Source organism: Bos javanicus, chromosome 7 (assembly GCF_032452875.1).
Source record: "Bos javanicus breed banteng chromosome 7, ARS-OSU_banteng_1.0, whole genome shotgun sequence".
Classification (NCBI taxonomy): domain Eukaryota; kingdom Metazoa; phylum Chordata; class Mammalia; order Artiodactyla; family Bovidae; genus Bos; species Bos javanicus.
The window spans coordinates 71,099,219-71,124,327 of NC_083874.1; the positions used below are offsets into that span (position 1 = coordinate 71,099,219).

At 45.4% G+C, this 25,109-nt stretch overlaps 1 protein-coding gene and 1 long non-coding RNA gene across 2 annotated transcripts in view; both read left to right on the forward strand.

The window, feature by feature from the left end:
- The first annotated feature begins 7,843 nt into the window (after positions 1 to 7,843).
- ADRA1B (adrenoceptor alpha 1B) overlaps positions 7,844 to 25,109 on the forward strand; it is a 61,823-nt gene continuing 44,557 nt past the window's right edge. The window contains exon 1 of the mRNA XM_061424225.1: positions 7,844 to 9,196. Coding sequence (XP_061280209.1) covers positions 8,248 to 9,196 — 949 coding nt within the window. The 5' untranslated portion in view covers positions 7,844 to 8,247. The remainder of the gene's footprint in view (positions 9,197 to 25,109) is intronic.
- On the forward strand, positions 9,203 to 13,316 carry LOC133251582 (uncharacterized). The gene is made up of 2 exons (XR_009737693.1): positions 9,203 to 12,061; positions 12,362 to 13,316. It is a non-coding gene; the product is annotated as an uncharacterized LOC133251582 (long non-coding RNA).

Below are 25,109 nucleotides of genomic sequence, written 5' to 3' on the forward strand. Positions count from 1 at the left end.
TCAAGGGGCCCTGCCAAGAATTTGTCACTGAAGGATCCCCTACTAGGGATTCAGAAAAAGTGTGAGTAAAGCAACGTGTCCACTGCTTTCAGTAGATTCTCAATAAGGTCTAGAACCCAAAAAGATAAAGAACAACTGGGAAGGGATATCACTTTTTCTTTTGAAATTTGGACAGAGGGCAAGGAATAAGATTAATACATATAAAATTGTGGGTGTGCTAAGTGGCCTCAGTCATGTCCAACTCTGTAGGACCCTATGGACTGCAGCCTGCCAGGCTCTTCTGCCCATGTGATTCTCCAGGCAAGAATACTGGAATGAGTTGCTGTGCCCTCTTCCAGCAGATCTTCCTGACCCAAGGATCGAACCTGTGTTTCTTACATCTCCTGCACTGGCAGGAGAATTCTTTATTACTAGCACCACTGGGAAGCTCGATATTACAGAGGACATCAATATAATAGTAGTGCTGTTTTTGGATGAGTGTTTTTTATGAGCCAAGTCCCAGGCTAAATCATTACAGACTAGAGTTGCTTTACTTCTTGCAACCACCTATGTTGCTGTGCATTATCTCAAGAAATAGAAAGCATTATTCCCAAGTCTCAAATGAAAAAACTAAGGCTGAAAGAGTTTATGTAGCTTCCCCAAGGTCACACATCTTGTCAACCAAAGCTAGGATTCAAACTCTGAGTCCATGCCAAGCTGCAGGAATTGATGACCTCAGTGGCATAAAAAGCCCTGGGGGAGGAGTCAAACCATCAGGCTATGGAGCCTGGTTCTGCCCTAGGTAAATCCCTCTCCCTTTCTGGACTTTTGTATCCCTGCATGTAAAATAAGAGAGTGAGATTAAATAAACAAACATTTGATGCAACAGTGTTTACAAAGTATGCAACAGTGTTTACAAAGTATGCGACAGATATTTTCTGTAATGGGTCAGAGAGCAGATATTTTAGGTTTTGCAAGACAGCCTGTCTCTGTTACAGCTCCATAACTCTGTCATGGTACCGTGAAAGCACCCAGAGACATACCCAAGTGAACAGGCATGGCTGTGTTCCATAAAACTTTATGTACAAAAATAGGTACAAGGCTAGATTTGGTCCATGGGATTATACTTTGCTGCCCCTGGGCCAGATGATCCGTAGGGTCCTTCTGAGTCTGACATTTCAGAAGTCTGGGTCCTGATTGTAGCAGTGGAGCCCAAAGGGACCAATGCCTTGAAAAGTCAGCTGTACAGAGCTTGTTGCCATAACTTTTGTTTTGTCATGTTTGACAATGTCAACAAGTGTGGTTAGAAAGTAAATCCTGGGGATTCCTGGTGGTTCAGTGCTGAAGAATCCGCCTGCCAATGCAGGAAACACGAGTTCAATCCCTGGTCTGGGAAGATCCCACATGCAATGGAACAGCTAAGCCTGTGTGCTCCAGCTATTGAGCCTGTTCTCTAGAGCCCAGGAACCGCAACTACTGAACCCACGCCTCCTAGAGCCTGTGCTCTGCAACAAGAGAAGCCACCACAATGAGAAACCTTCACACTGGAACTAGAGAGTAGCTCTCGCTTGCCGCAACTAGAGAAAAGCCCCCGCAGCAATGAAGACCCAGCACAGCCAAAACTAAATAAATGAAATTATATAGACACACACCCACATTAAAAAAGAAAGAAAGCAAACCCATTGCTCAGGGGAAAAAAAAAAAGAAGTAAATCCTGGCAGTGGCAACACAAAGCAGCTCAGACGAGCTTTAGCTCCAGCAAAATCTCCATTGACACCTGATGTGGACAACTATTAATACATCTGTCTTGTGAAGAGCACGGTGCAAACACAGCTGTGTGCCCGCTTTTAAACCAGACTGCAACCCAAAGACCATTTCTTGAGAAATGTGGGGGCCACCACCGATTTCTGAACAAAGTGATGGGCAAAGCCCATGGATGATAATGGCACAACCAGAATCTCTCAAGAAAACGGCAGGCACTCCCCTTCGCCTCTGCAGCCCTGTGAGCTAGTGTTGGTGATCCTTTTACCTTGTCCCAACAGGAGAAGCTGCTAGGGCATAGGGCATAAGGAAGAAAGGACACATTCTTGGTTCCAGATTCAATAGGCTTTTCACACCCTGTGCTTTGACCCCCTTAAACCCCACCACCCCTCCCAGTTCAGGGCTCCTGGGCTCTCCGGGACCATGTGATGTGATTTTAGCCCCTGGTGACTTGGCAATTAATCTTCACCAGCTTACTGCAAAGGGCTGCTCTGAGCTCTCTCTCTCACTCACTCGCTTACCAGGAGACTCGGTGCAACTACAATATTTGGGCTGGGGAAATCGTTGCTCACCAAAGACTGACAAACTATAATCACCAGAGAGAAAAGCAAGTTTGCCCCGAGGGAGCTGAAATCCCTCACTCCTGGGAGCCTCTGACCTGCTGTCTTTGGAGGCAGAGGATGCCTCGACTGCAGCCAGTGTCTCCTGCTCAGAAGAAAGGGTGCTTCTCCTCTCCCTCCTGGACCACAGCAGGGACAGAAATCCTCCTTCAGGTCCCCAGAGACCCTAGCATACCTCATGAAGCAGAGGCCTCACACCTCCCAATTCTTTTTTCATTTTAAGTTTCATTTACTGGGTACTCTGTATACCAGCTGTACCACCTGCCAGCTGTCGCCTTGGGCAACCACTCTGAGACTGGGTTTGCTCATCTCTACAATGTCAATAATAACAGCATCTATAATATTATTATCAGAATTAAACCAGAAAATGTACATAAGGCATTTGGGGCACAATGTCTACTCTAGCACGTGGTAAGCACTAAACTCCTGACTGATAGACTATTACACTGTGCTAGGCACTACACACAGTATCACATTTAATCCCCACCTCAGTCCTCTGAGATAGGCACTATTATGATCTTCATGTCACAAATGAGGAAACCACAGCTCAGACTGGTTAAGTGACTTGCCCAAGGACACACAACTAATAAATTAACGGGCCTGGGACATAAACCCTGGTCTGTTTGGTGCCAGTGTTCAGATTCTTAGTTACTTTACTAGCCTGCCCAAGGTTGCATTAGCAGCTACTAAATAAAGGAAGCAGGATTAGTCACCAAGTTGGCTCTTAGATCTTCAGCAGACTGAGTGCTGGCCTGGGAGGCAAGAAAGCCTGACCTATGGAGTTCCTCTACAGAACCTTTTCACCCAGACAGCTCTGCCATGCCGTCCCTTGCCTGACCTCTGCCTCACTCAGGAACCTGATCACATTGTATCTTCTACTGTAATTTCCTTCAGGGCTAACACTGAACCTTCTGCTCCCTTTTTTTTTTTTTTTTTTAATTTAAATCTCAACCTGATGCAGAGAGAAGGATGCAAGCTTTGGAGCCAGATAATAATGCTTTGAATACTCATGCTGCTTATTCATTGAATGGGTTTGGCCATGTCACAGGACCTCTCTGAACCTCAGTTTCCTCATTTGTAAAATGGGGATATTTCCTGCCTTGCATTGTTGTAAAGATTTGAGTAAGTGCACACAGAGTACCTAAAACAGTGCCTGCCACAGAGTAGGTCCTCTCTGAAGGGTGCTTTACCATCATCATCATCTCCTAAGGCACTTAGCTCAGTCTAGTTTATTACTTGCTTGATTTGATTCAACTTGATTCACCCACAGTGCCTAGTATGGTGCCTTACACAGAGTAGATGCTCCTATGTATGGCTGGCTGAACCAAAAACTGGAGAGAGGTAGAGAGGGAGTACCATGCAAAAGTGCACGACCACAGTTGAGAGGTTTCTTCCCACAGGTCCTCTAAGCAGATCTCTGAATTTCCCACAGCCTTGGTCTCCCCACAGGTCAAACGCAGTGGCATCTTCTCCTAGAGGGCTCACAGAAATGGGAGTTTGCAACATCAGAGGTTTCTAATGTAATCAGATGGATAATGAAAAGGTTCTTCTTCCCTGAGCCTTGAGTGAGTCAGAGCTCTGTGCCTGGCATTGCCCCGGGGAGTACCAAGAAAATGAAATATCCTCATGACACCTAAACAAATGGTCAATTCCGTGGGTCAAATATCAGCCAGAGCGGTTAAGAGGCGTCTCCAGTGAAGGGAGGAAAGGAGCAGCAGATCATGAACACGGTGCTTAGTGGAGTCCTGGTACACGGTTCCTGTTAAGGCTGATACCTGTTTGCCTTATGATGGGATGTGTGTTTTGCTTTCGTGAAAGATGCTGATAAATGACAACATGTCTGAAATCCACATCTGGACACCTAAATCAAGACATAAGTTCTCAATTAGGTAACAAACTATCTGCTTTTGTAACAAGTATAAACCAACTCTTTATCTCATACTTGCTCTTTTTTCCCCCCCCTGGCCTTTTGCCACTGTAGAAAAATGTCAGATAGGCTAAGTTTTCACAGTGCAGCTGGTTACTGTGATTATGTAGACACAGTCTCTATAAATTCAGTGTGTGTTGCTGGCTGTTCAATAGCTGGTAAAATTAATGCCCAGGGAAGTGGGAAATGGGCCGCTACAATCAAAATGTGGACTTCAAACTTGCTCGTCATTTGCCCCACTCTTTCCCTCCCACATCCCTGACTGTGCTAATCGCCAGCTTTCCGCCAACTTACTGGCGTTCTCTTCCTCCTCCCACGCTGCCTTGGGAGTAAACCAGTTCAAGAGAAGCGCCATCATCCTAGACTTGAAGATACATGAAGATGATGAGAGCTTAGCGTATGAGACCCCGCTCCCACCCCCACCATGGATGATGCATGGGAGAAGGGGGCAGCAAGGTTGCTGTCAGAGGCCACTTTATCCAGCAAAGGAAGCTGACCACTGGAAACTAGAAAACCTCAAAAGACCATCTAGCTCAGGCCCTATCTCCAGACATGAGCCATTAGTCATTAGTACATGAGCCACCCAAGACAAAGGACAGTCTCTTCTCTTCACAAGGACCCCTGGCAGAGGCCTGCCTAAGTTGTCCCCATCTCACATCTCACTGTATAAGTCATGAGTAGCTGCCATGTGTGGCTTCCTTCTGCTCTGTGGGCCAGGGAAATGGAGTTTGAGAACCAGCTCTACACCTGAGTAGTTATGGGAGTTCACCAACTTCCTCTACCTCCTGGACTACCTCCAAAATGAGAAAATGGGCAAGTGAGGGTTCTGCCAGCTCTGGAAGACCTGAATCACTATAAACCTGTGAATCTCTTATTTTAAAATCTTCAAATACAACTTAAGCCAGTTTAATTGAAATAGAAAAAGTGTTTTCAGGGTTCTCTCAACCACAGATTCCTTAATCTTAGGGAACTCCTTGAAATTCTATATTTTATGCATTTGAGAGTCTGTAAATTTTGGTGGGAGAAGAGTAAATCCTTAGATAGGTGTACACCCCAAAAGAGATTAGGGACCCACCTCTAGGATGAAGAACTGAAGTGTAAATCATCTTGAGTGGTTTCCCGGTTCCCCATCCCTGAACACCAGGCTATAGTGATTATCAAGGGCAGGAAGTAGGAAGATGCAGGATTCTGGATGAGAATAAAGGAAAGCATCGGGCTTTACTTTTCAATCTCCAGCTACCACTACCCATTGCTCTGCTGCATGTCTGCTAGCCATACAACCTCAGAAATGCACTAACTCTCTCTGAATCATGGTTTTCTCAACTTTCAGTGGAGCGTGGTATGTTTCTCTTAAAGGTTGTTGTGAAGAATAAAAGAAATTGAGTAAATGCTTGACTATCCGTGGAAACTCAATAAATGTAAGTTTCTTCCCACAACTAGTGGCTCGGATCCCAAAACTGACTATTCTGAAGATAGCTCCATCTAAAACAATCAATTAACCTTTATCTCAAATGTAAATTGGTATAGTTACTATAGACAACAATAAGGAGGTTCCTCAAAAAATTAAAAATAGAGTTACTATATCACCCAGCAATCCTGCTTCTGGGTATATATCCAAAGCAAATGAAGACAGGATCTCAAAGAGATATCTGTACCCCCATGTTCAATGCAGCATTATTCACAAGAGCCAAGACTTGGAAATAAGTGTCTATCAACTGATGGATGAAGAAGATTGATATATATACACAATAGAGTATTATTCAGCCAAGATAAAAAAGAAATCCCACCATTTGCAACAACATGGATAAAACTTGAAGGCATTGTGCTAAGTGAAATAAGTCACACAGAGAAAGGCAGATACTATATGATATCACTTATATATGAATCTTAAAAAAAAAAACAACTCATAGAAACAGAGTTAAGTGGTGGTTACCATGGGTTGGCAGAGAAGGACCGGGTGGGGAGATGTTGGTCAAAGGATACAAACTTCCAGTTATAAGATGAATAAGTTCTGAGGATCTAATGTACAGTATGGTGATTGTAGTTAGTAATTCTATATTATATACTTGAAAGTTGCTAACAGAGCAGATTTTAAATGTCTCACCACAAAAAAAGAAATGGTAATTATGTGACATGTTGGAGGTATTAGCTAACACTATGATAGTAATCATTTTTCAATTTATAAGTGTCTCAAATCAACTTACATAATGTTATATGTCAGTTATATCTCAATAAAGCTGGGGGTGGGATTCACCCCCTTCTTGCTTCTGGAGGAAAAGCATGACATAGCAGCTAAGGGCTCAACTTTGGGTAGACATGCGTTTGAGTTCAGCTCCCAAATTCTCTGCTTGATGGCCATGTGAACATAGGCAAAGAGTTCAATATTGCTACACCTCAGTGTCCCATCTGCAGAATGAAATGGTCATGAGAACAGTCTATCTTTCCTAGTGTTGTGAAAAAATAGGAAAAGTACTTAGCACGCTGTCTGGGGCTGGGACATATGGATAAATGTTAGCTAACGTGAGGCTCTCCCTCAGCATCCTTAGCCACACCTTCTCTCCTAGGTACCATTTATCCACCTTGGGGAGTGTGTCCCTATAGCTGAATGTCCAACATGGATATCAGGCAGAAAGGGGGAAAAAATCAACAAATAATATGGATTCTCCAAGTCCCCTCCCTACCCCCACCCCCACTGCCACCCCCAGATAGCCTACAGTTTGTTGCCATTTCTTTCAGGTCATGACTCAAACATCACTTCAGTAAAATCCTGAGCACCCAGATAAAATTTCAAATGTGCCTCCAAACCATTCCTTTTCCCCAACCTTGCTTTATTTTCTGTTACACCTGTCCACCTAGGGCACATGTCAGAATTTGCCGACTTATTTGTCTGTCTCCTCCCACTAGAATATAAGCTCCCCAAGGACAGAGGCAGTCTTTATCTACTTGGTTCAGTTGCTATACCCACAGCACCTAGAAGAGAACCCAGGGCAGACAGTGGATGCCCGATTAACAATCTGTTTAATGAATGAGTGAATGAGCGAATGAATGAATGACAAAAAGCTTCCCACCAGAAAGGCTGCACAGGGAGGTAAGGATGGGGGTTGGTCTCAGACCTGACTCAAGGCCCTCTAACCTGCTTAACCATCGAATTCTGCCCCTTTTAGGTTCCATGCAAGTTGTATAGCCCCTTAAATCTGGGTGCTCACTTCAGACCCCCCTCATTAAAAACAAGCACCCCCACCCCCATTTTGAAACTGCACGGTGAACAGGAGGGAAAAGAACCCCAGAGGGCCACTCGTGGGGGTGGGAGGCGGGTAGATGGAGGGCAGGGGGAATCCCCACGCTGAGGTCGCCCTACCCCGCCCCCCTCACTGCACACCCTACCGGCTTGCCCCCCAGGGGCGGCGGGGGCGCAGCCGGCCTCGGGACTCTACTGGGTGGCGGCGTCGGGGCTGCGGGCGCCTTCGCTGGACCCGCATTGCCCCCTAGTGCCGCGCGGAGTCAGGGCGCCGGGCTCCCCCGCCTGATGTCACCGCCGTGCAGTCAGCCCAGAGGCGGCTCATTGAAAGCAGACCCTCCTCGGCGCTGGCTGGGCGGAGGCGCCGCTGTCCGCAGACCCGCCGCGGACCGGGCAAAGCCGGGCGCCCCCTGCCCCGCCACCCTCTCCTCCCCGCCGCTCCCCGCGAGCCCGGCCTGGCGCGCCTGACGTGGACCATTAAACTTGGAGCTGCCGCCTCGTCCCTTCTCTCCTCCTCCTCCCTCTGACAGGCGAGCGAGCGGCTCGGTGCAGGCAGGAGACGTGCTGCCGGGCTGGGCTGCCCGGGGGAGATGACTTCTCGCCAGGAGGGCACCTCTGGGAAGAAGACCACGGGGGCAGCAAAGTTTCAGGGCAGCTGAAGAGCCTTCCCCGCAGCCTTCTGAGCCCTGTCACCCCCCTGGCTATGGAGGGCGGACTCTAAAATGAATCCCGATCTGGACACCGGCCACAACACATCAGCACCTGCCCACTGGGGAGAGTTGAAAAATGCCAACTTCACTGGCCCCAACCAGACCTCGACCAACTCTACACTGCCTCAGCTGGACATCACCAGGGCCATCTCCGTGGGCCTGGTGCTGGGCGCCTTCATCCTCTTTGCCATCGTGGGCAACATTCTAGTCATCTTGTCTGTGGCCTGCAACCGTCACCTGCGGACGCCCACCAACTACTTCATCGTCAACCTGGCCATTGCCGACCTGCTGCTAAGCTTCACCGTTCTGCCCTTCTCTGCTGCCCTGGAGGTGCTTGGCTACTGGGTGCTGGGCCGGATCTTCTGTGACATCTGGGCCGCCGTGGATGTCCTGTGCTGCACAGCCTCCATTCTAAGCCTGTGCGCCATCTCCATCGACCGCTACATTGGGGTGCGCTACTCTCTGCAGTACCCATCACTGGTCACCAGAAGGAAGGCCATCTTGGCGCTCCTTGGTGTCTGGGTCTTGTCCACAGTCATCTCCATTGGGCCTCTTCTTGGGTGGAAGGAGCCGGCACCCAATGATGACAGGGAATGTGGGGTCACTGAAGAACCCTTCTATGCCCTCTTCTCCTCCCTGGGCTCCTTCTACATCCCTCTGGCGGTCATTCTGGTCATGTATTGCCGCGTATACATCGTTGCCAAGAGGACCACCAAGAACCTGGAGGCTGGAGTCATGAAGGAGATGTCCAACTCCAAGGAGCTGACCTTGAGGATCCACTCCAAGAACTTTCACGAGGATACCCTCAGCAGTACCAAGGCCAAGGGCCATAACCCCAGGAGTTCCATAGCTGTCAAACTTTTTAAGTTCTCCCGGGAAAAGAAAGCAGCCAAGACCTTGGGCATTGTGGTCGGCATGTTCATCTTGTGTTGGTTACCCTTCTTCATCGCTCTACCACTTGGTAAGTTGGGGACTGGCCAAGGGGAACTGGGCATCCTCAGCTTTGGGCATTACTGATGAGCTTACTATAAAGTAAGTTCATGGGTTTTGGTTTTTTTATGCAGTTTGTGTGTGTTTGGAGGCTGGGGAATATTGTTTGTTCTGCAAAGGCTTTGCAGATTGGGTAGCTGGCTAAGAACCAACTCAGGTGTTAGCAGAACACGCTAAGGGGAGGTAAAGTTACTCGAAATAGAACCATGGGAGGAAAATCTGGTATGTGGAATGACTCATTCAACAGCCTTGGTTTAATAATTAAAAAGGACACTGGACTTGAACATCATTCCAGCATTATTTCAGTTGTAATGATGTGTCGGCTAAGGCAGTGTCTGTCACTAATGCAGCATACAAAATAGTTTGTAGTTACCGCAGACACGGCATTTGGGAAGCAGGGAGGCAGCTCGGACACGGGAAGGCAGTTTTCATTCAGCATTTCCAGTGCTTTTGCAGAGACCCACAGTCCTCTAAAGCTTTGCAGAGGCTGCGTTCTGCCCCCATCCCTTACCACTTCCTCTCACCTCCAGGTACTCTCTTCATTATGAGTTAGTAAGAGCATTTTATGCCTCACACCCCCAACCAACCTTAATCTAAAGCTTTGAGATTTGAAAGAGAAGAATGATGGTCAGAGGGTCATCCAAAAATATCCCAAAATGTCCCAAACTCTGGTGATTGATGGAATGCCCAGAATTAAATTATAGTTGCCCCTCACCTTCAGCTGCTAGACACCAAATCCTGCTAGTATGAAACTGAGCCCTTCCTATCCTATAAACATGTGCCCATCTTCATCTGACTGGGGAGTCCTACTAAGTGAGTTGTTCAAAACGCTACCTGACTTCCTCTAAGGATGAAACCGAGGTATGGTTAGGAGGTAAACCTAGAAAAGGATACTATGCCATCCTGTCCACATAGCTCAAGAAACACTTGTTCCCTCTCTGAGGCAATGATCTGCTTTAGTTTCTTTTCCTGTCCCTGGGGGACGCTCCAGAAAATGAATGGAGGGAGGTGATCATGGCAGTCATGTGCTGTGATATCAGAAGAGGCCACGGCTGCTACGTGCCATGGACCACTAATGCTGCAGTCACACCAGCGGCTCAGTTGGAACCGAACATAACCAATCCCTCAAGTCACGAAAATCCTGAAGACACACTGCTTCCAAAAGAAAGAACCAAATAGAAAGAGGGCAAGCAGATGTGAGGAGTTTCCGTTTAAGAATGACAAAGAAAAAAAGCTGTTTAACCTACTCTCATATTGTAATTTCTAAGGCTAGCTTTTGAGCTAGTGCCTTTCAGAAATATTTTCATTGTGCTGAGCAGAGAGGCTTTGTAGCTCTATACACAGTAGCGGTCACATCCCACTGCCCAGCTTTCTTTTCTTTCCTGAGGTCTCAGGGCCCTTTTGCAGGCCTGTCCAGTTCAAGTGGATGACAGTTCACACTGCACTGGACCATACAAAGATCACAGTCACACATGGGGTGATTTGGCTACTAATTAGCCATGTGACCTTGGGCAAATGATTACTGCTCTGTGAGCCTCAGTTTCTTCATCTGTAAAGTAGGGCTAATTACTATTGCTCCATGGGGTTTGCACTGGTACATGGAAAGGATTTAATACAGTGTTTGGTACACAGCAAATGCTTGATTATAGGTATAATCCTATACCTGTTATTAAAGGCTCAGAAGGGAACTATTGACTAGATCTTATCCTTTCTTCCTTCTTCCCCTGATTCTCAACTGACAGAGGCTGTGCATCCTCAGGAAAGACAAGGTCCCAGCAAGATGCGGGAATGGATCACAGTTGCAGACTTTCACTTTAGGGGCAAGGGAAACAAGTGAAAAGGCTGCCAACATGTTCCAAAGGAATGCTTGATGTGAGCTTTGCCATCAATTAGCTCTGTGGCCCTAGGTGTGTTGCTTTACCTTCTGGGCTTCAGGTCTCACTTCCAGGGAACACCGAGGGCTGAACTGAATCAAGGGCTCTCAAACTTTAATAAAGATCAGAATCATTTGTGGATCTTAATAAAAATTCAGCTTCTAAGGCCTAACACATAGGGAAACTAATTCAGTAAATCCCAGGAATCACATGTTTAACCAGCCCACCACCAGGCTTTGGGAAGCACCAGCCAGGGGATCTCTCAGTTCCCTTTAGCCTCCAGCCTCCTGGACACCAGGGTTTTTAAACACTGCACAGGTTAGCACTTCCCCACCCACATGGTGGTGCAGGACAATGTGGCTGCTGTCTGCATTCTGCTCTTCACGCCCACCATCAGTTTTCTCTCCCTTTATACTCTTTCAACTTCTGCCCTCTTTCTGTCCATCCCTTTCTGAGATCTTATCTTCCTAACAGCTCAGGCCCTTGGCTTCCATGCCACAGAAAGTGAGGCATTCTTGCCACCCAGAGATTTATCACAGCTTGTTTCTCTTCTGCTTGACTTGAACACTTTCTGGCCAGCCATTATCTCCCAATGTGCTGTCCCTGAGCAGACTCCATCCACACACTTCTCCCAAGGACCTCCAGCCCCTGGAGGGTAAGGAATGCGGACTCCAGGCATTAAGTTTGGGATGGACTTCAAAAGTTACTCAAGAGTTTCAAACAGAGAAGGTACTTGATTAACATGCTCTTACTAATTTAGAAAGAGCATCTGAGCACAATGGAGATGTGGACTTCTACTTCCTCTGAGTTCAGATAACACCCAAATAAAAGTAACATGATGTAGAACAATAATTCCTTTGGAATCTGAAGCAGATTCCAAATTCTAAATTTTCCATGAAAGGCTTTTCACTCTGAAGAGGAGAAAGCAGATCTGGGGGGAGACAGCAGCTGGCAAAGTTCAGGTAGGAGTAAACTTCCAGTGGTGATAGACAGCCAGGTGCCTGGGTGGCACCAGATTTCTGTCTCTGTGTTTTTCTTCTCCATGGGAGAGGAGGGTTGGGATTCCTCTTGGGAAGGAAATAGCTTTGCCCCCTACAGGGTCCTGGTTAGGGGTTCCATTTGTTTTCTTTCCTCCCTTGTTTTTATTTTGGAGAGCATGGTTGGGCTGCCTGCAGAGACAGGCCTCCTATCTCCTGTGCGGCCCTCCCCACCTGTAACACCCTCCCTATCTCCTCCCCACCCTTTCCCTGTGGCTTCAACAGAGTTGGGCCAGGGACCAGCTCTCACTTACTCAGGAGCAGGGATGGATCCACCAAACAAGAACGCCTTTATTCAGCCCCTGGAATCAGGCCACGGAGGGACAGGAAATAATTGGAATATAATATAGCAGCATTTCTACTTGATGGGCCATGTGCAAGATGTCCAAGCAGTCTTCAGCTTCCTGGCATTATAATGAAGGCCAACTCCCACCGCCTGGGGTGGTCAGGGTCAAGAAGTGCCTGGGCTATTGAGGGATGTGCATTGCACTGGGGAGGGTGGGGGAGGGGTTTAAGATGGGAGTGGGGGTGGGTAGCAGGAAGCGCTGGGCAGCCAACTGGTAGCTGAGCTTGGTGTGTTGTTTAGAAAACACTGGAACCTTGCCTCGCTCCAAATCTTTCTTCCGTCTTTTAAAATGCTGAAAGGCACCAGGAAGCCATTATTGAACTAACTGCTTTCCCCTCCAAATAAATGAAGGTCAATTTCAAAGAAACAGTTGTGCTCTCTGTAGTACTGGAACCAAATCGGAATCCTTCTGTCCATTGATTTGTTTCTCTAGTCCTCTCATTCAGATCAGGCCTGATGAATTTCCACCTCCCGCAGGAGCATAAGGGAGGGTGGGGGTCTCAGGGATGACTCAGAACGGAGCCACCCCCACAAACACAAGAAATTTCTGGTTCTGAGGTTTCAAAACACAGGGATTTGAGTTGCTCACAAGGAAAGTAACTGGGTTTGAGTGAGGGGAAATTTTATACACAGGGAATCCTTCCTAGGGGCTTCCCAGGTGGCAAAGAAACTAGTGGTAAAGAAACCAACTGCCAGTGCAAGAAACATAAGAGACATGGGTTTGATCCCTGGGTCAGGAAGATCCCCTGGAGAAGGGCATGGCAGCCCATTCCACTTCTTGCCTGGAGAATCCCATGGATGGAGGAGCCTGGTAGGCTACAGTCCATGGGGTTGCAGAGAGTCAGACACCAGAGAAGCAACTTATATGCATTCAATCCTTCCTAGAAAAGGGAAATCTTACTGAAGGAAAATATATTCAGCCACCTCTGAAGTCATTAATGAAGACTTCCTAAAGCACCTACTATGTACTAGACACTGTACTAATCCCTGGGTAATTGTGCCAAAGCAAACATGATCCCTGCCTGCAGGAGGCTCATAGCCCAGTGAGGTCATATTATCATAGAGCACATACTATGTACCAGGCATTCTGCTAGACCCTTTACAGACATTATCCCAATAATCCTCTCAGCTGCCCTGACAGGGGAGCTCCTTCTTGACAGAAGATACTGAAGCTCGGAGTGGTTAGACTTCTCGCCCAAATTCACACAGTAAGTAAATGATAGAGACAAAACTTGAATCCATGTCTGTCAGAACAGGCACTTACCTGGCCCAGGGCACAAAGGAGATGTCTGATCTTTTTGCTTTCTGGTCCCAACCTGCTCTCATAGCAAATGTTCTCCAGGAACCCCAGAGCCACCTTGTCAAAAGCTGATTATTCTAGTTCTGTTACAAAACCCTGTTACAAAACCTTCTATTCCCTTTTCACCCTTTAAAAAGATTGACTCATAAAATATTAGAGAAGATCATCCACATTTTAGTTCAAGGCTAGGCCTTCTCTTACCTCCTGTACTGTGTAGGATATGGGTCTCTCTACGCTGGGCATCTAGTCATCCCAACCAGGAAGAAAAAGTGGGATCTTGACCTTCATCTGGAAACCTGGTTCCACATCTTTATCATACATTCCTTCATTCACTGAATAATGATATATTTATTGGAGGCCTACGAGGTCCAGGCACTGTGCTGCAGATCCAGTGGTGAGCAAAGCAGCTATTCCATGTTCTCATAGAATTTAGTTCTAGTGGGGAACACAGGTAATCTGAAAAATACACACATGCAAATAAACATAAATGGTTTGAAGAAAAGGAGTGTGCTGCTATTAGAAGTATACACCAGGGATCAGTATATCACAGGGGTTCCTGAGTGGCATTTAAGCAGAACCCTGAACAGTTTGGAAGAGTTAATTCAGTGACATAGCAGGTAGAAGAAGAGAGCTCCAGTCAGACGGAAGGGCACACCTGAACGTCCTGAGGCAGGAGCTGGCAGGGAACTAACAGAGCCTGGAGAATAGAGGGCCCGCAGGTATGAGTCAAGGCTGGAGGTGTGGGCAGAGGCCAGGCCACGCAGGGCTTTTAAGCCACATTAAGGATTTTAGGTTTTATGATGAATTGCACCAGCTACTACTGAAGGATTTGAAGCCAACAAGGTGTACAGTATGAATTATGTGTTTAAAAGAGGAGTCAAGCAGCCATATGGGGCACAGAGCAGAGATGGGGCAGTTAGAACATAATCCCAGTGAGAGCTAATGGCAATTTAGACTAGGTGGCAGTGAAGGTGGAAGGAAGATGGTTCAGAGACTTGGGGATGGATCGGTTATGATACAGGAGAGCAAGAGATATATCTGGAATATCCTTGAGGTTACTAGGTGAAACACAACCAAGAAGATTCCTCCCAGGCTCTCCTCAGACCCCATTTATCAGGGCTCACAAGACACCATGCTAGGAGTGATATGCCAGACACTCTGCTGAGTTGAGTAGGGGCTTCCCTGGTGGCTCAGACAGTAAAGAATCTGTCTGTAATGCAGGAGACTAGGGTTCAGTCCCTGGGTTGGGAAGATACCCTAGAGAAGGAAATGGCTACCCACTCCAGTATTCTTGCCTGGAGAATTCCACGCACAGAGGAGCCTGGCAAGCCACAGTCCATCAGGTTCCAAAGAGTCAGACACAACTGAGCAACTAACACTTATGAGTTGAGTAGACAAAATGTCCCAACACAAAAGTCAGAACCCATCAGCAAACCCAGATGCTCAGTAGAAACATCTGGCAGGGAACTGCTTTCAAACGCATAGATTGTTGGAATTCCCCTTACAGACCCTTTGTATCAGACTTTCTCATATGGGACCATGAATCTCAACTTTTAACCAGTTCCCACAGGCAATTATGTCACCAGCATAGCACCAGTCCTCCCCATGCCTGGTACCTGGAATGAACACTCCATGGGGAGCCAAGAAAGTTTGGTTAAACTTCGCCCAGTGTAGCCAGAAGTATCTTCAATCCTGCCCAGTCCTTCAGGCCAGTCCATATGGCAGAAGATTGGAGGCTCTTCAAACTAGAGTCTCCCTGGAGAAGGCGAGTTGAATGAGCACTGTGGAAGCAGGTCTCCAGTGTAGCGGGTACACTGCTCAACACTGAATATTCTGTACAGCTTATAATTCTCTCAGCCCCTCTGCAGAGCCAGTATCATCACCCTGCATCTAGAGTTCAGAGAGGTTCATTACATTTCCCAAGGTTGCACAGCTAGTCAATGGAGTCTATCTGACTCCATATTTGGCACTCAGTAAACGTTTGTTATATTATTCTTGCTATTACTACAGTACTTCCAGACCTTTGTCTGAGGTCTAGTGCCCATGAGTGATAAAATTTTTACTGGCTCATGACAAAAATGAGAAAAAAGTTAGGAAAATTCTGTGTTTTTCCAAATGTACTCAATATAAATGATTGTTCTTTTATTCTAAAGACTGTGTCCTATTTTGGGAAACTGAAATAACATTTCTTTAATGGAATGATGGTAATAAGTGGTGATGATAGTCACTGTGTGTGTGTGTGTGTGTATGCGTGTGTGCAATGTTCTACTTGACAAGATAAAAAGTTGGTAACCCTATGTTTGTCCCCACCAAAATCTTTTTGAAATTTCTCTGTGAGTTTCCTAAAGTCTTAGAATCGTGGAAGACACCATGATGATTAGACATGACAAGTATTTGTGGAAGAAAGGAGGAGGATGATTTATCCTCTCAGTGATGGATAAACAAATTAGCCTCAGCTTTGCTGTAAGAGTCAGAGGCCTGCGGCAGGGGTTGGGGACGGGGAAGGATGATGTGTGTAGGGTCATGATTGTCAGATATGATAGTCTGGGGCCGTCTGTGGAAGCACCCAGTACTGCTGGGATGAAACAGAGCACAGAAATGCCAGCGGGTGTGTGTGTGTAGCTGCAGTGCCATCACAGATGGCCCTCGTAAGATCTGTAATGCAGGCGATGCCTTTACCTGAGTGTGTGTGGCTCATAAAAATAACGGATGGCTGTCAGGCCACACTGGGAAATTGCTTTCTCCCACATCTGCAGGATGTTTCCGCAGTCACTGTGCTCCCTAACCATGTCTGCTAATAATAATACTAATAGCTCCATTTATTAGGTCTTGCCGTGTGCCTGGCTTACACGGCAATAAGGGTGCTTTCCATGCATTCTCTCATTCACTCCTCTCCAGAGACTTACCAAGTGGATACTATTGTTGTCCTAATTTTACAGATGAGGAAACTGGAGTTCAAAGATTGAGTGATTTGCTTAAGCTACCCAGCTGATTGAGGTTTCCCTGGTGGCTCAGACTGTAAAGAATCTGTCTGCAATGCAGGAGACTTGGGTTCGAACCCTGGGTTGCGAAGATCCCCTGGAGAAGGAAATGGCAACCCACTCCAGTATTCTTGCCAGGAGAATCCCATGGACAGAGGAGCCTGGTGGGCTGTAGCCCATGGGGTCACAAAAGTCGGACATGACTGAACAGATAACATTTTTACTTTTTCACTTTTTTCACCCAGCTGATTAGTGCCAGAACCTGAATTCACAGCTAGGCAATAAGATAAGACTAAAAGGGTTCATTACCAAGGGGATCCTAGGTGTGGGACTCTAAGTCCTGATTTTTGGAAGCTTAAAGAAGCCCTAGGGAAAGCAGAGTCTATTCTGAGAAGGTGGAAAGGAAGGGCGAGTGGCTGCCTATTATTCAGCCACCAAGAGGCATCATATCCTGGTGAGAACATAAAGAATATAAAAATAACTGGGTCTTTCCCCTAGCAGACTAAGTCACAATTTCTCTTTTATTATGGGTGCTTTAGACTTTTTTCAGCTTCTCAACACATGACTGATGCCATATACCTTTCAAGGCTTTTATCAAATTTGGGCTCTGGGGTTAAACACATAAAATTTAGAACACTTTTCACAGCCTAATTTCTGGCTGTATACATTTCAGAGCTGGATTCACCTCTGCACCACATAGGTGTGGTTGAGACCACATGTACCATAGGACTCTCTCCTACCTTGAATCAGCCTCTGGTCCTACCTCTTGATGTCACAAAGGCTGGCATCATGGACAAGAGAGTATTTCTAAAAGTTGGTTTTCCACTTTGCAGTAATCCTGACTAGTGATAACCTAGCCATACAAAAAGAAAATACTGCACACCACATATGTATTTTCAAAAGAACCCACGGGAAACATATCTTTAACTCTTAGCTGGTTCCCCAAAATGTCCATGACCCCTATACTAACATGCACATGAAGGGAAATACAGCAGAGGGAAGTTGGAGTGGAAATAGACAGTGGTCCAAACACATTGCAGGTAATAGATCTTACTCATGAGAACTTTACAAAATAGTTCAACCCGGAGGAGACACACTGGGATCCTTTCTGGGGCTCTGGAGGGCCCCATGAAGAGAGGAGCCCTGAGGTTAAGGAAGTGCCCGCGGTCCACCCCAAACACTGCAGCAATGCTCTCTCTAGCAACCTCGTGACTTGCACGAGAACTTCTTGTAGGCAGGGACCACATCTTTCCATCTTGCCTAATACGAGTGTTAGGTGCGTGCTGTGACTCAAATCGTTTGTCGTTTCCCCAAGTACACCTTGTATTTCTCCCGCTGTGTGCTTCTCCATACTGTCCCCTCTGCCAGGAATGCTCTTCCTGCACCCTTGCCCGTATCCTGCCCATCTGTAGACCCCTGATTTTGTGGACACCTCTCTTAGGAATCTTTCCTGGCCCCCACCTCTTTCCCAGGCAGTGATGGTTGCCTTTATACCCTGTATATGGTGCTTGTCACGTTTGTTCATGGGAATCGGGACTGACAGGTACATCTTCAGCAGTGTTACCAGACTGCAAACCTCTGGAGGAAAGGGTTCAGGTTTCACTCATCTTCCTGTCCTTCAGGCCCAGAGACGTGTATTTGCTAGACTCCCAGTAAGAACAGCAATTGCAGCTATGATTCGTACAGTATGTGCCAGACTTCACCTACTATTTGAACCTGCCAATGACCTATCAGATTGGTATTAATGTTCTGCTCACTTTACAACTGAGGAAACAGATTTAGAGGTTAGGTGACTTGTCCCATTCCTTGAGACCACCACAAGCACGTTGAAAGGAAACTGCCTTGACTGCTTTTGTGAAACCAAAATGTCAGTATGGGTCTGCTTATGGGGCCAATGAAGAAAGATAAGATAGGTGAAGACCAGAGTGGACACAAGGTACGAGCTTGAAAATTAGACAACACCTTAATTCTTTATGAAAGGTTGCCATTCCACTGCCTCTGGGAGACCTGTCTGTTGCCAGTCAGTCCCCATTTTCCCTGACCTTCCCAGCCCTTGTCACCTCCCTCTGACCTCTGGGAGGGCTGTGGTCAGAGCTGATCACCACAGAAGTGGGAGAGGAGGACACGATTCTGGTGACTCTACATCAGGGCCCAATTAAGACCTTTAGAAAGGTCTGAGATACTGAGAAGTGAATGCTGCCCCTACTTCCAAATGTAAAGTCTAAATTCTGTCTCACACACACACACACTACACACGGCCCTAAAATAAATGGGAAGAAGGCCAAGATTCTAATTTATCCCAGGAAGTCTACTTTGATTTCTTTAACATCAAAGTGAAAGTCTCTTAGTCATGTCCGACTCTTTGCGACCCCATGGACTATACGGTCCTTGGAATTCTCCAGGCCAGAATACTGGAGTGGGTAGCCTTTCCCTTCTCCAGAGGATCCTCCCAACCCAGAGATCAAACCAAAGCATCTCCTAAAAAAGTGAAGGTGCCCAGCAGCTCTGCTAACACTCTAAAGATACACTGAGTCTGTTTGTGGGTGACATAGCATTGCTCCATAATGAGGTGACCAGACATCCCACTTTGCCTGGGCCAGTCTCCACTTATGTCTGTTACCAAGGGCTCTGATGATTACTATCAGTTCAGTCAGTTCAGTCGCTCAGTCGTGTCCGACTCTTTGCGACCCCATGAATTGCAGCATGCCAGGCCTTCCTGTCCATCACCAACCCTCTTTTATTCTCAAAAGTGTCTCAGTTTGAATGATAAAAGTGCCTTGATATTTTAACTCCGGGAGTAACAGTGTTTACAGTAGAACAGCCAAGGGTGCCTTGATTTCCCTGAGAAACCTGAGATGGGGGTGGGAGGAGTATGGCACCCAGGCCTCAGCAGTACAAGAAAGATTAATAATGAGAGAATGAACTGGGCATGAATTTAAGGAGGAAAGACACAACTTCATGTGTGTGTTTTTGTGGGAAATGGATTAATGTAAAAGTTGGTTGTTAATGTTTGTCTTCATCAGTGAGTTTACCATGTGTGCACAAGTGAGTCACTGAGCTGGAATCTGAATCCATGGCTGTCTGACCCTTAAACACTTCACGAGTGCATCCATTTCAGCACAAGGCAAATGGTGTTATCTGAATGATGAGTGTCTCCAGAATAGAGGAGACAGAAATAAGGTGGGCCAAAATAATATTTGAGGGAGGAGAAGAAAAGCGAGCTATGTCTTAGGGACTTAGCAGGCTGGAATAACAGTAGGGGTGGGGCATCTCCAACCATCCTTCACGCCCATCCTGGGACAACGGAGCATAGGTCGGCTCAGAGTACCGTCCTCACTGGCAGGCTTGTGTTCTTAGAATTCTGTCAACAACACACTCGTGACCACACCCAGGGGCAGGACACGTGAGCCCCCTCGGAGCACTCAAGTGCCCCTCTGTGGTGTGAGCACATGAAGTGCACTATAAAAGTCACGCCAATGAACAGTTCACACTGAAATGTTCAGAAACAGAATGTCCTAACACATGCAAGCGGACCATTCCTTTCAGAGCCCCATTTAATTTTTTCCAGGGGTATCTGCCCACAGTGTCTTGTTCCCCTGAAGCTGGGATACATTTGGGGCTTGGCTTAGCACACTTTTTAGAATTCCTCTTTAAGACAGTTTCCTGCCAAGCTAACATGCATCGCTTAGGGGCTGAACTCAGCACCCTGGCCATGCCCCAGAAGGAGGTTAAAATAGGACCAAGGGCAAGCCGGGCTCACTGTCATTTGCAAGCGTGGGCCCCAGGGCTCACACCACCAGCACAGGGCTGGGCAGAGATCCAGAGAGGCAGCTGGCGGGGGAGGACGGGGTGCCACCAACTGGAACAAACAAAAAAAAATTGCATCTCTGATTTCTATATTCAGGCCATCAATCACCCCCTGGCATCATGAGAAAGTGGTACCTGCTTCCAGGTACACCCTCAGAGAGTCATCTGCTGCTCCTTGTCCCCAACTCTTCAGAATTTATCTTAAACAGAGGCTCTTGGGATTTTTGTTCCAGGGACCCCTTTGGTAATCTGGTGAAGCCCCTTCTCACAATAGATACATAAAATAAGATACACAGGATTTCAAAGAAAATCAATTATGTTAAAATAGCTATTATAATGTTGATAAAACAAATTTATTGTGGAGTAAAACAATGTTCTTCTTTATTAACATATTAAATAAACAAGTCCTAGCAGCAAGTCAAATAAATAACTACTATAATTTGAGGCAGTGACAAGTGGGAATATTTCAAGATATCTGCAACGAATGTAATATAACATCATAAATCTGATTTCTGTGGGTGACAAACCCTGCTAATTCTTCTGTGGCTGGTTGCCTGCCTTTCTGCTAAAGAAAATGCTAACTTTCAACCAAAGGTTAATTTTTTAAAAAGAGAGAGAGAGAGGTAATTTTTCCTATCCTAATTCAGAGACTCCCTAACCCCAGTACAAGAACCCTGTCTTATGACATGATAAAGATGTACTTCAGGACATGAGGTTTTCTATTGCTGTGTTCTTTCAGATTATATAGTCTTGGGACCACAGGGAACTTGTACACCTTCGTGCTTTATAACTATCTGGCATGTTTACTCATAGCAATTCTTAAATCTCGTTTCTTTATTTAAGCACCATAATAAAAAAGTCTATAATAGCACATAGACTTTTATTTAAAACAGAAAGAAGAAAAAAATAGAAAAATTATTCTAAGCACACCAGACCCCAGGTCCCCCTGTATCCAGCACCCTCAGTCTTTCTCTCCAGGAGCAAACATTGTTAACCAGATTGCATATAATTCCAGAAATAGTCTATTTATTTGTAAGCATCCACATACATACGTGTGTGTGTGTGTAAATATTTGAGTTGTATGTGTGTGGAATGTGTGTGTGCATCTGTGTATTTTTACAAACGGTATCATTTTATAAACACAATAGTGGAGGTTACATTTTACACTCAATAGCATATCTTGGACATAGTTCTCTGTCAGAATTCTATAGTTACTGTTTTCCTTTTCATGGGTGTGTAATCCATTTATGGAGTATCCTACTTTATTGAACATTTTCTCCGTTCATTGACATTAGGTTTTTTCATGCTATGAACAGTGCTGCAGTGAGCACTCTTGTCTCTGTGTCTGTGCCCACGTACTCAGGATAAATTCCTAGAAATGGAATCACTGGAGCAAGAAATATTTGGTATTTTAGGTTTAACATGATTATGTTCAAAAATTTACTATCTAAGGAATTTAAAATATATTAAAATGTAAAGTTGTTAATATGAATAGGTTAGATTTATCATGCAAGAGGGTTGTTCATGATACTGAAGTGAAAACGACAATTCACAGGATTATATATAATCTTATTTTTAAAAACTATTAACTTAGTCACCTTCAGGAGTATCATGAAGTGAGGAGGAGTAGATTTTAACTTTTTATACGCCTCTGTGTTACTTCATATTTCACATTATTTCACTTGTGTGCCTGTGTGTATATACACAAATAGGACCACATAGTGCTTTTATCACTAAGTATAAAATGTGGACTTTTTACCATTTCAATAAATCTGAATCATTTCAGTGTTTAATTTATATCTCACATCTTTTTAATGATGTACTGCAATCCATAATGAAAAGTGTGTGTGTTTAGTTGCTCAGTCATGTCTAATTCTTCTTGGCTCCATGGACTGTAATCTGCCAGGCTTCTCTGTCCATGGGATTTTCCAGGCAAGAATACTGGCGTAGGTTGCCATTTTCTCCAGGGGATCTTCCCAACGCAGGGATGGAACTCATGTCTCTTGTATCTCCTGCATTGGTAGGCAGATACTTTCCCACTAGCACCATCTAGGAAGTACCATAATGTGATTAACCAATCCACTTATGACAGTAGTGGTCAGATTTATCTTAATAGGTAAGACACACACAAGGGATCACATTCACAAGGCCTGAGTGCAGAATGCAAACATGTCCCTCTCCCTTCCTTGGTTCCTACCTATCTAATTTCCCTCCCACCTATCTAATTTTCCTCCCTGGAGGCAACTATTATTACCAGTTTCTTGCACATCCTTTCAGAAATATTCTATGCATATAAAAATATATTTATATGCTCTCTTTAATAGAAATAACATGCTGTTCTGCACTTTCCACTTCAAGATAAACAGAGCAACTTTATTCTTTTTGTTAACTTCATAGTATTCCTTTTTTCCCAAATAGACTTCAATAGAAGAATATTTAGGTTGTTTCAACTCTTTTATTATTACAAACCACACTGTAGTGAATATTCCTATACATACTTCACTATTTCCCACATTCTATGATTAAAATCCTGAAAGTGGACTATTCTGAGGAAATTTTTAATTTTTTATAAATATTTTCAAATTGTTCTTCATAGTGATTGTACCAATTTGTATTTCTTTGACTGACATTTGAGAGTGACCACTCATTTCCTAATAGTTTGCTATCAAACTTTTTGATCTTGCCAACTTGATAGGTGAAATTTCTGTGAATGAAGTTACACGTCTTTTTGTATGTTTGATAATCCATCCCCTCTTGATGTACGATTGCTTTGAGTTTTTAGCTGTGACAAATTTTCTTATATGTGTATTTTTCCTTTAATATCTTTTGTACACTTGCTCTTCAGGATTGCCTTAGGATAAAATCCACTTTGAACGGTTAGCATCCAAAGGTAGACTCCTGTGAAACGCCTCAGACACATTATCAGATTACCCTCTGGGAAAGATGGAGCAATTTGCACTCCCACTAAGGGTGTTTCAGCATAGCTAAAGAAACCACTTTTTATGCTGATAGCTCCTCACTGCCTGGAGAAGCTTCAGACATCTGTGTGACAAGTCAGCTTCCCCTCAGAGGTGATAAGATGGCTTGAAAGTTTCAAATCCTTCCAAATAATTTGGTATCAGCCTTCCAGAGTTCGGGCTAGCAAGCTGCCCTCTTGGAATGCAACATCCCATCCATCAGGGGGGCCGAGCAAGCGGCAACCTTGGAATGTGTATATTTCATACAGGATCCGAGAACAAAAAGCAGTCACCCACAGTGTTTAAACAGATTTGATCTTTCACAGGGCTGGCAGACCCACCGTGATCCACATCAATGGTTCGAGGCCCTGGGGCTTATGTACCCATTAAAAACAATAACTAAACAAGATACTCCCCCACCTCCCTGCCCACACACCCCAGGAAAACAGTCAGCTTTGAGGCACTCAAGGATGAGTTAATAAGGAAGGATTCCTTCGGGCATCTAAGCTTGCCACATCCGACCATGAGGGCCAGTCTATATTTAGAGGAGGGTATTGCAAGTGCACCACATTTTAGTTGCAAAATTCAAATTGACTCTGGAAGATGCCAGCCTCATGAAATGAAAATTGAATTGAGCATTACTTAAGAAGAAAGGAGAAGGCCTGTCAAGCAGATCCTGCTGGGGAAAAAGGCTTTTTGAGAGGCAGTCCAGGGGCCCTGGTCATCAGGGTGGTGATGTACTCTTGACCTTGAACTGCTGGTCTGGGATGGAGAGGCAGGGTTATTTTCAGACTGTACTAAATCTAGAGGTGTTGGAACCAGCATCCTAGACAGGGAAGGGGGGAGGTGAACTTTGACCCACTGCCACCAAGTTGGGAGATCAAGAAGATCCTAAACCAGGGATTCTCAGAACCTCAGGAAAGCCTTTCCAGTCACCTGTCTCTGTCATGGCCATCGCACCCCTCTCATCCAGTAAAGAGGGCGGGCACCTTTCCTTCTCTGCAACATCCTTGTTAGCCCTTCACAAGTTCTGTTTGACTGGCAGCTTAGAGTACTCGAAAGAACAGGGACATTGAAATCAGATGAATCCAGGTCTGAAATACTGACTCTGCAGCTCATCTCTCTAAGCCTCAGTTAATATATCTGTAAAACGAGACTGAGACCATCTCATAGGAGTGGAATGAGGAATAAATAGGAAAATAGATGAAAAGGACTCAGCTGAGTCCCAGACACTTGTAAATATTTCAAAAATATTAACTATTAATATTTCAGCTATTAACGTTTTGAAACCTCTAATATAATATCAACTTTGCAGAATACATTTAATAAGTATCTGTTGACAAGATGGGCTATGTCTTTGAGGGAAATAAAAATGGGATCAGTTTCTTCTCATTTAAAGATTGCTGCTGCTGCTAAGTCACTTCAGTCGTGTCCAGCTCTGTGAGACCCCATAGACGGCAGCCCACCAGGCTCCCCCGTCCCTGGGATTCTCCAGGCAAGAACACTGGAGTGGGTTGCCATTTCCTTCTCCAATGCATGAAAGTGAAAAGTAAAAGTGAAGTCACTCAGTCGTGTCCAACCC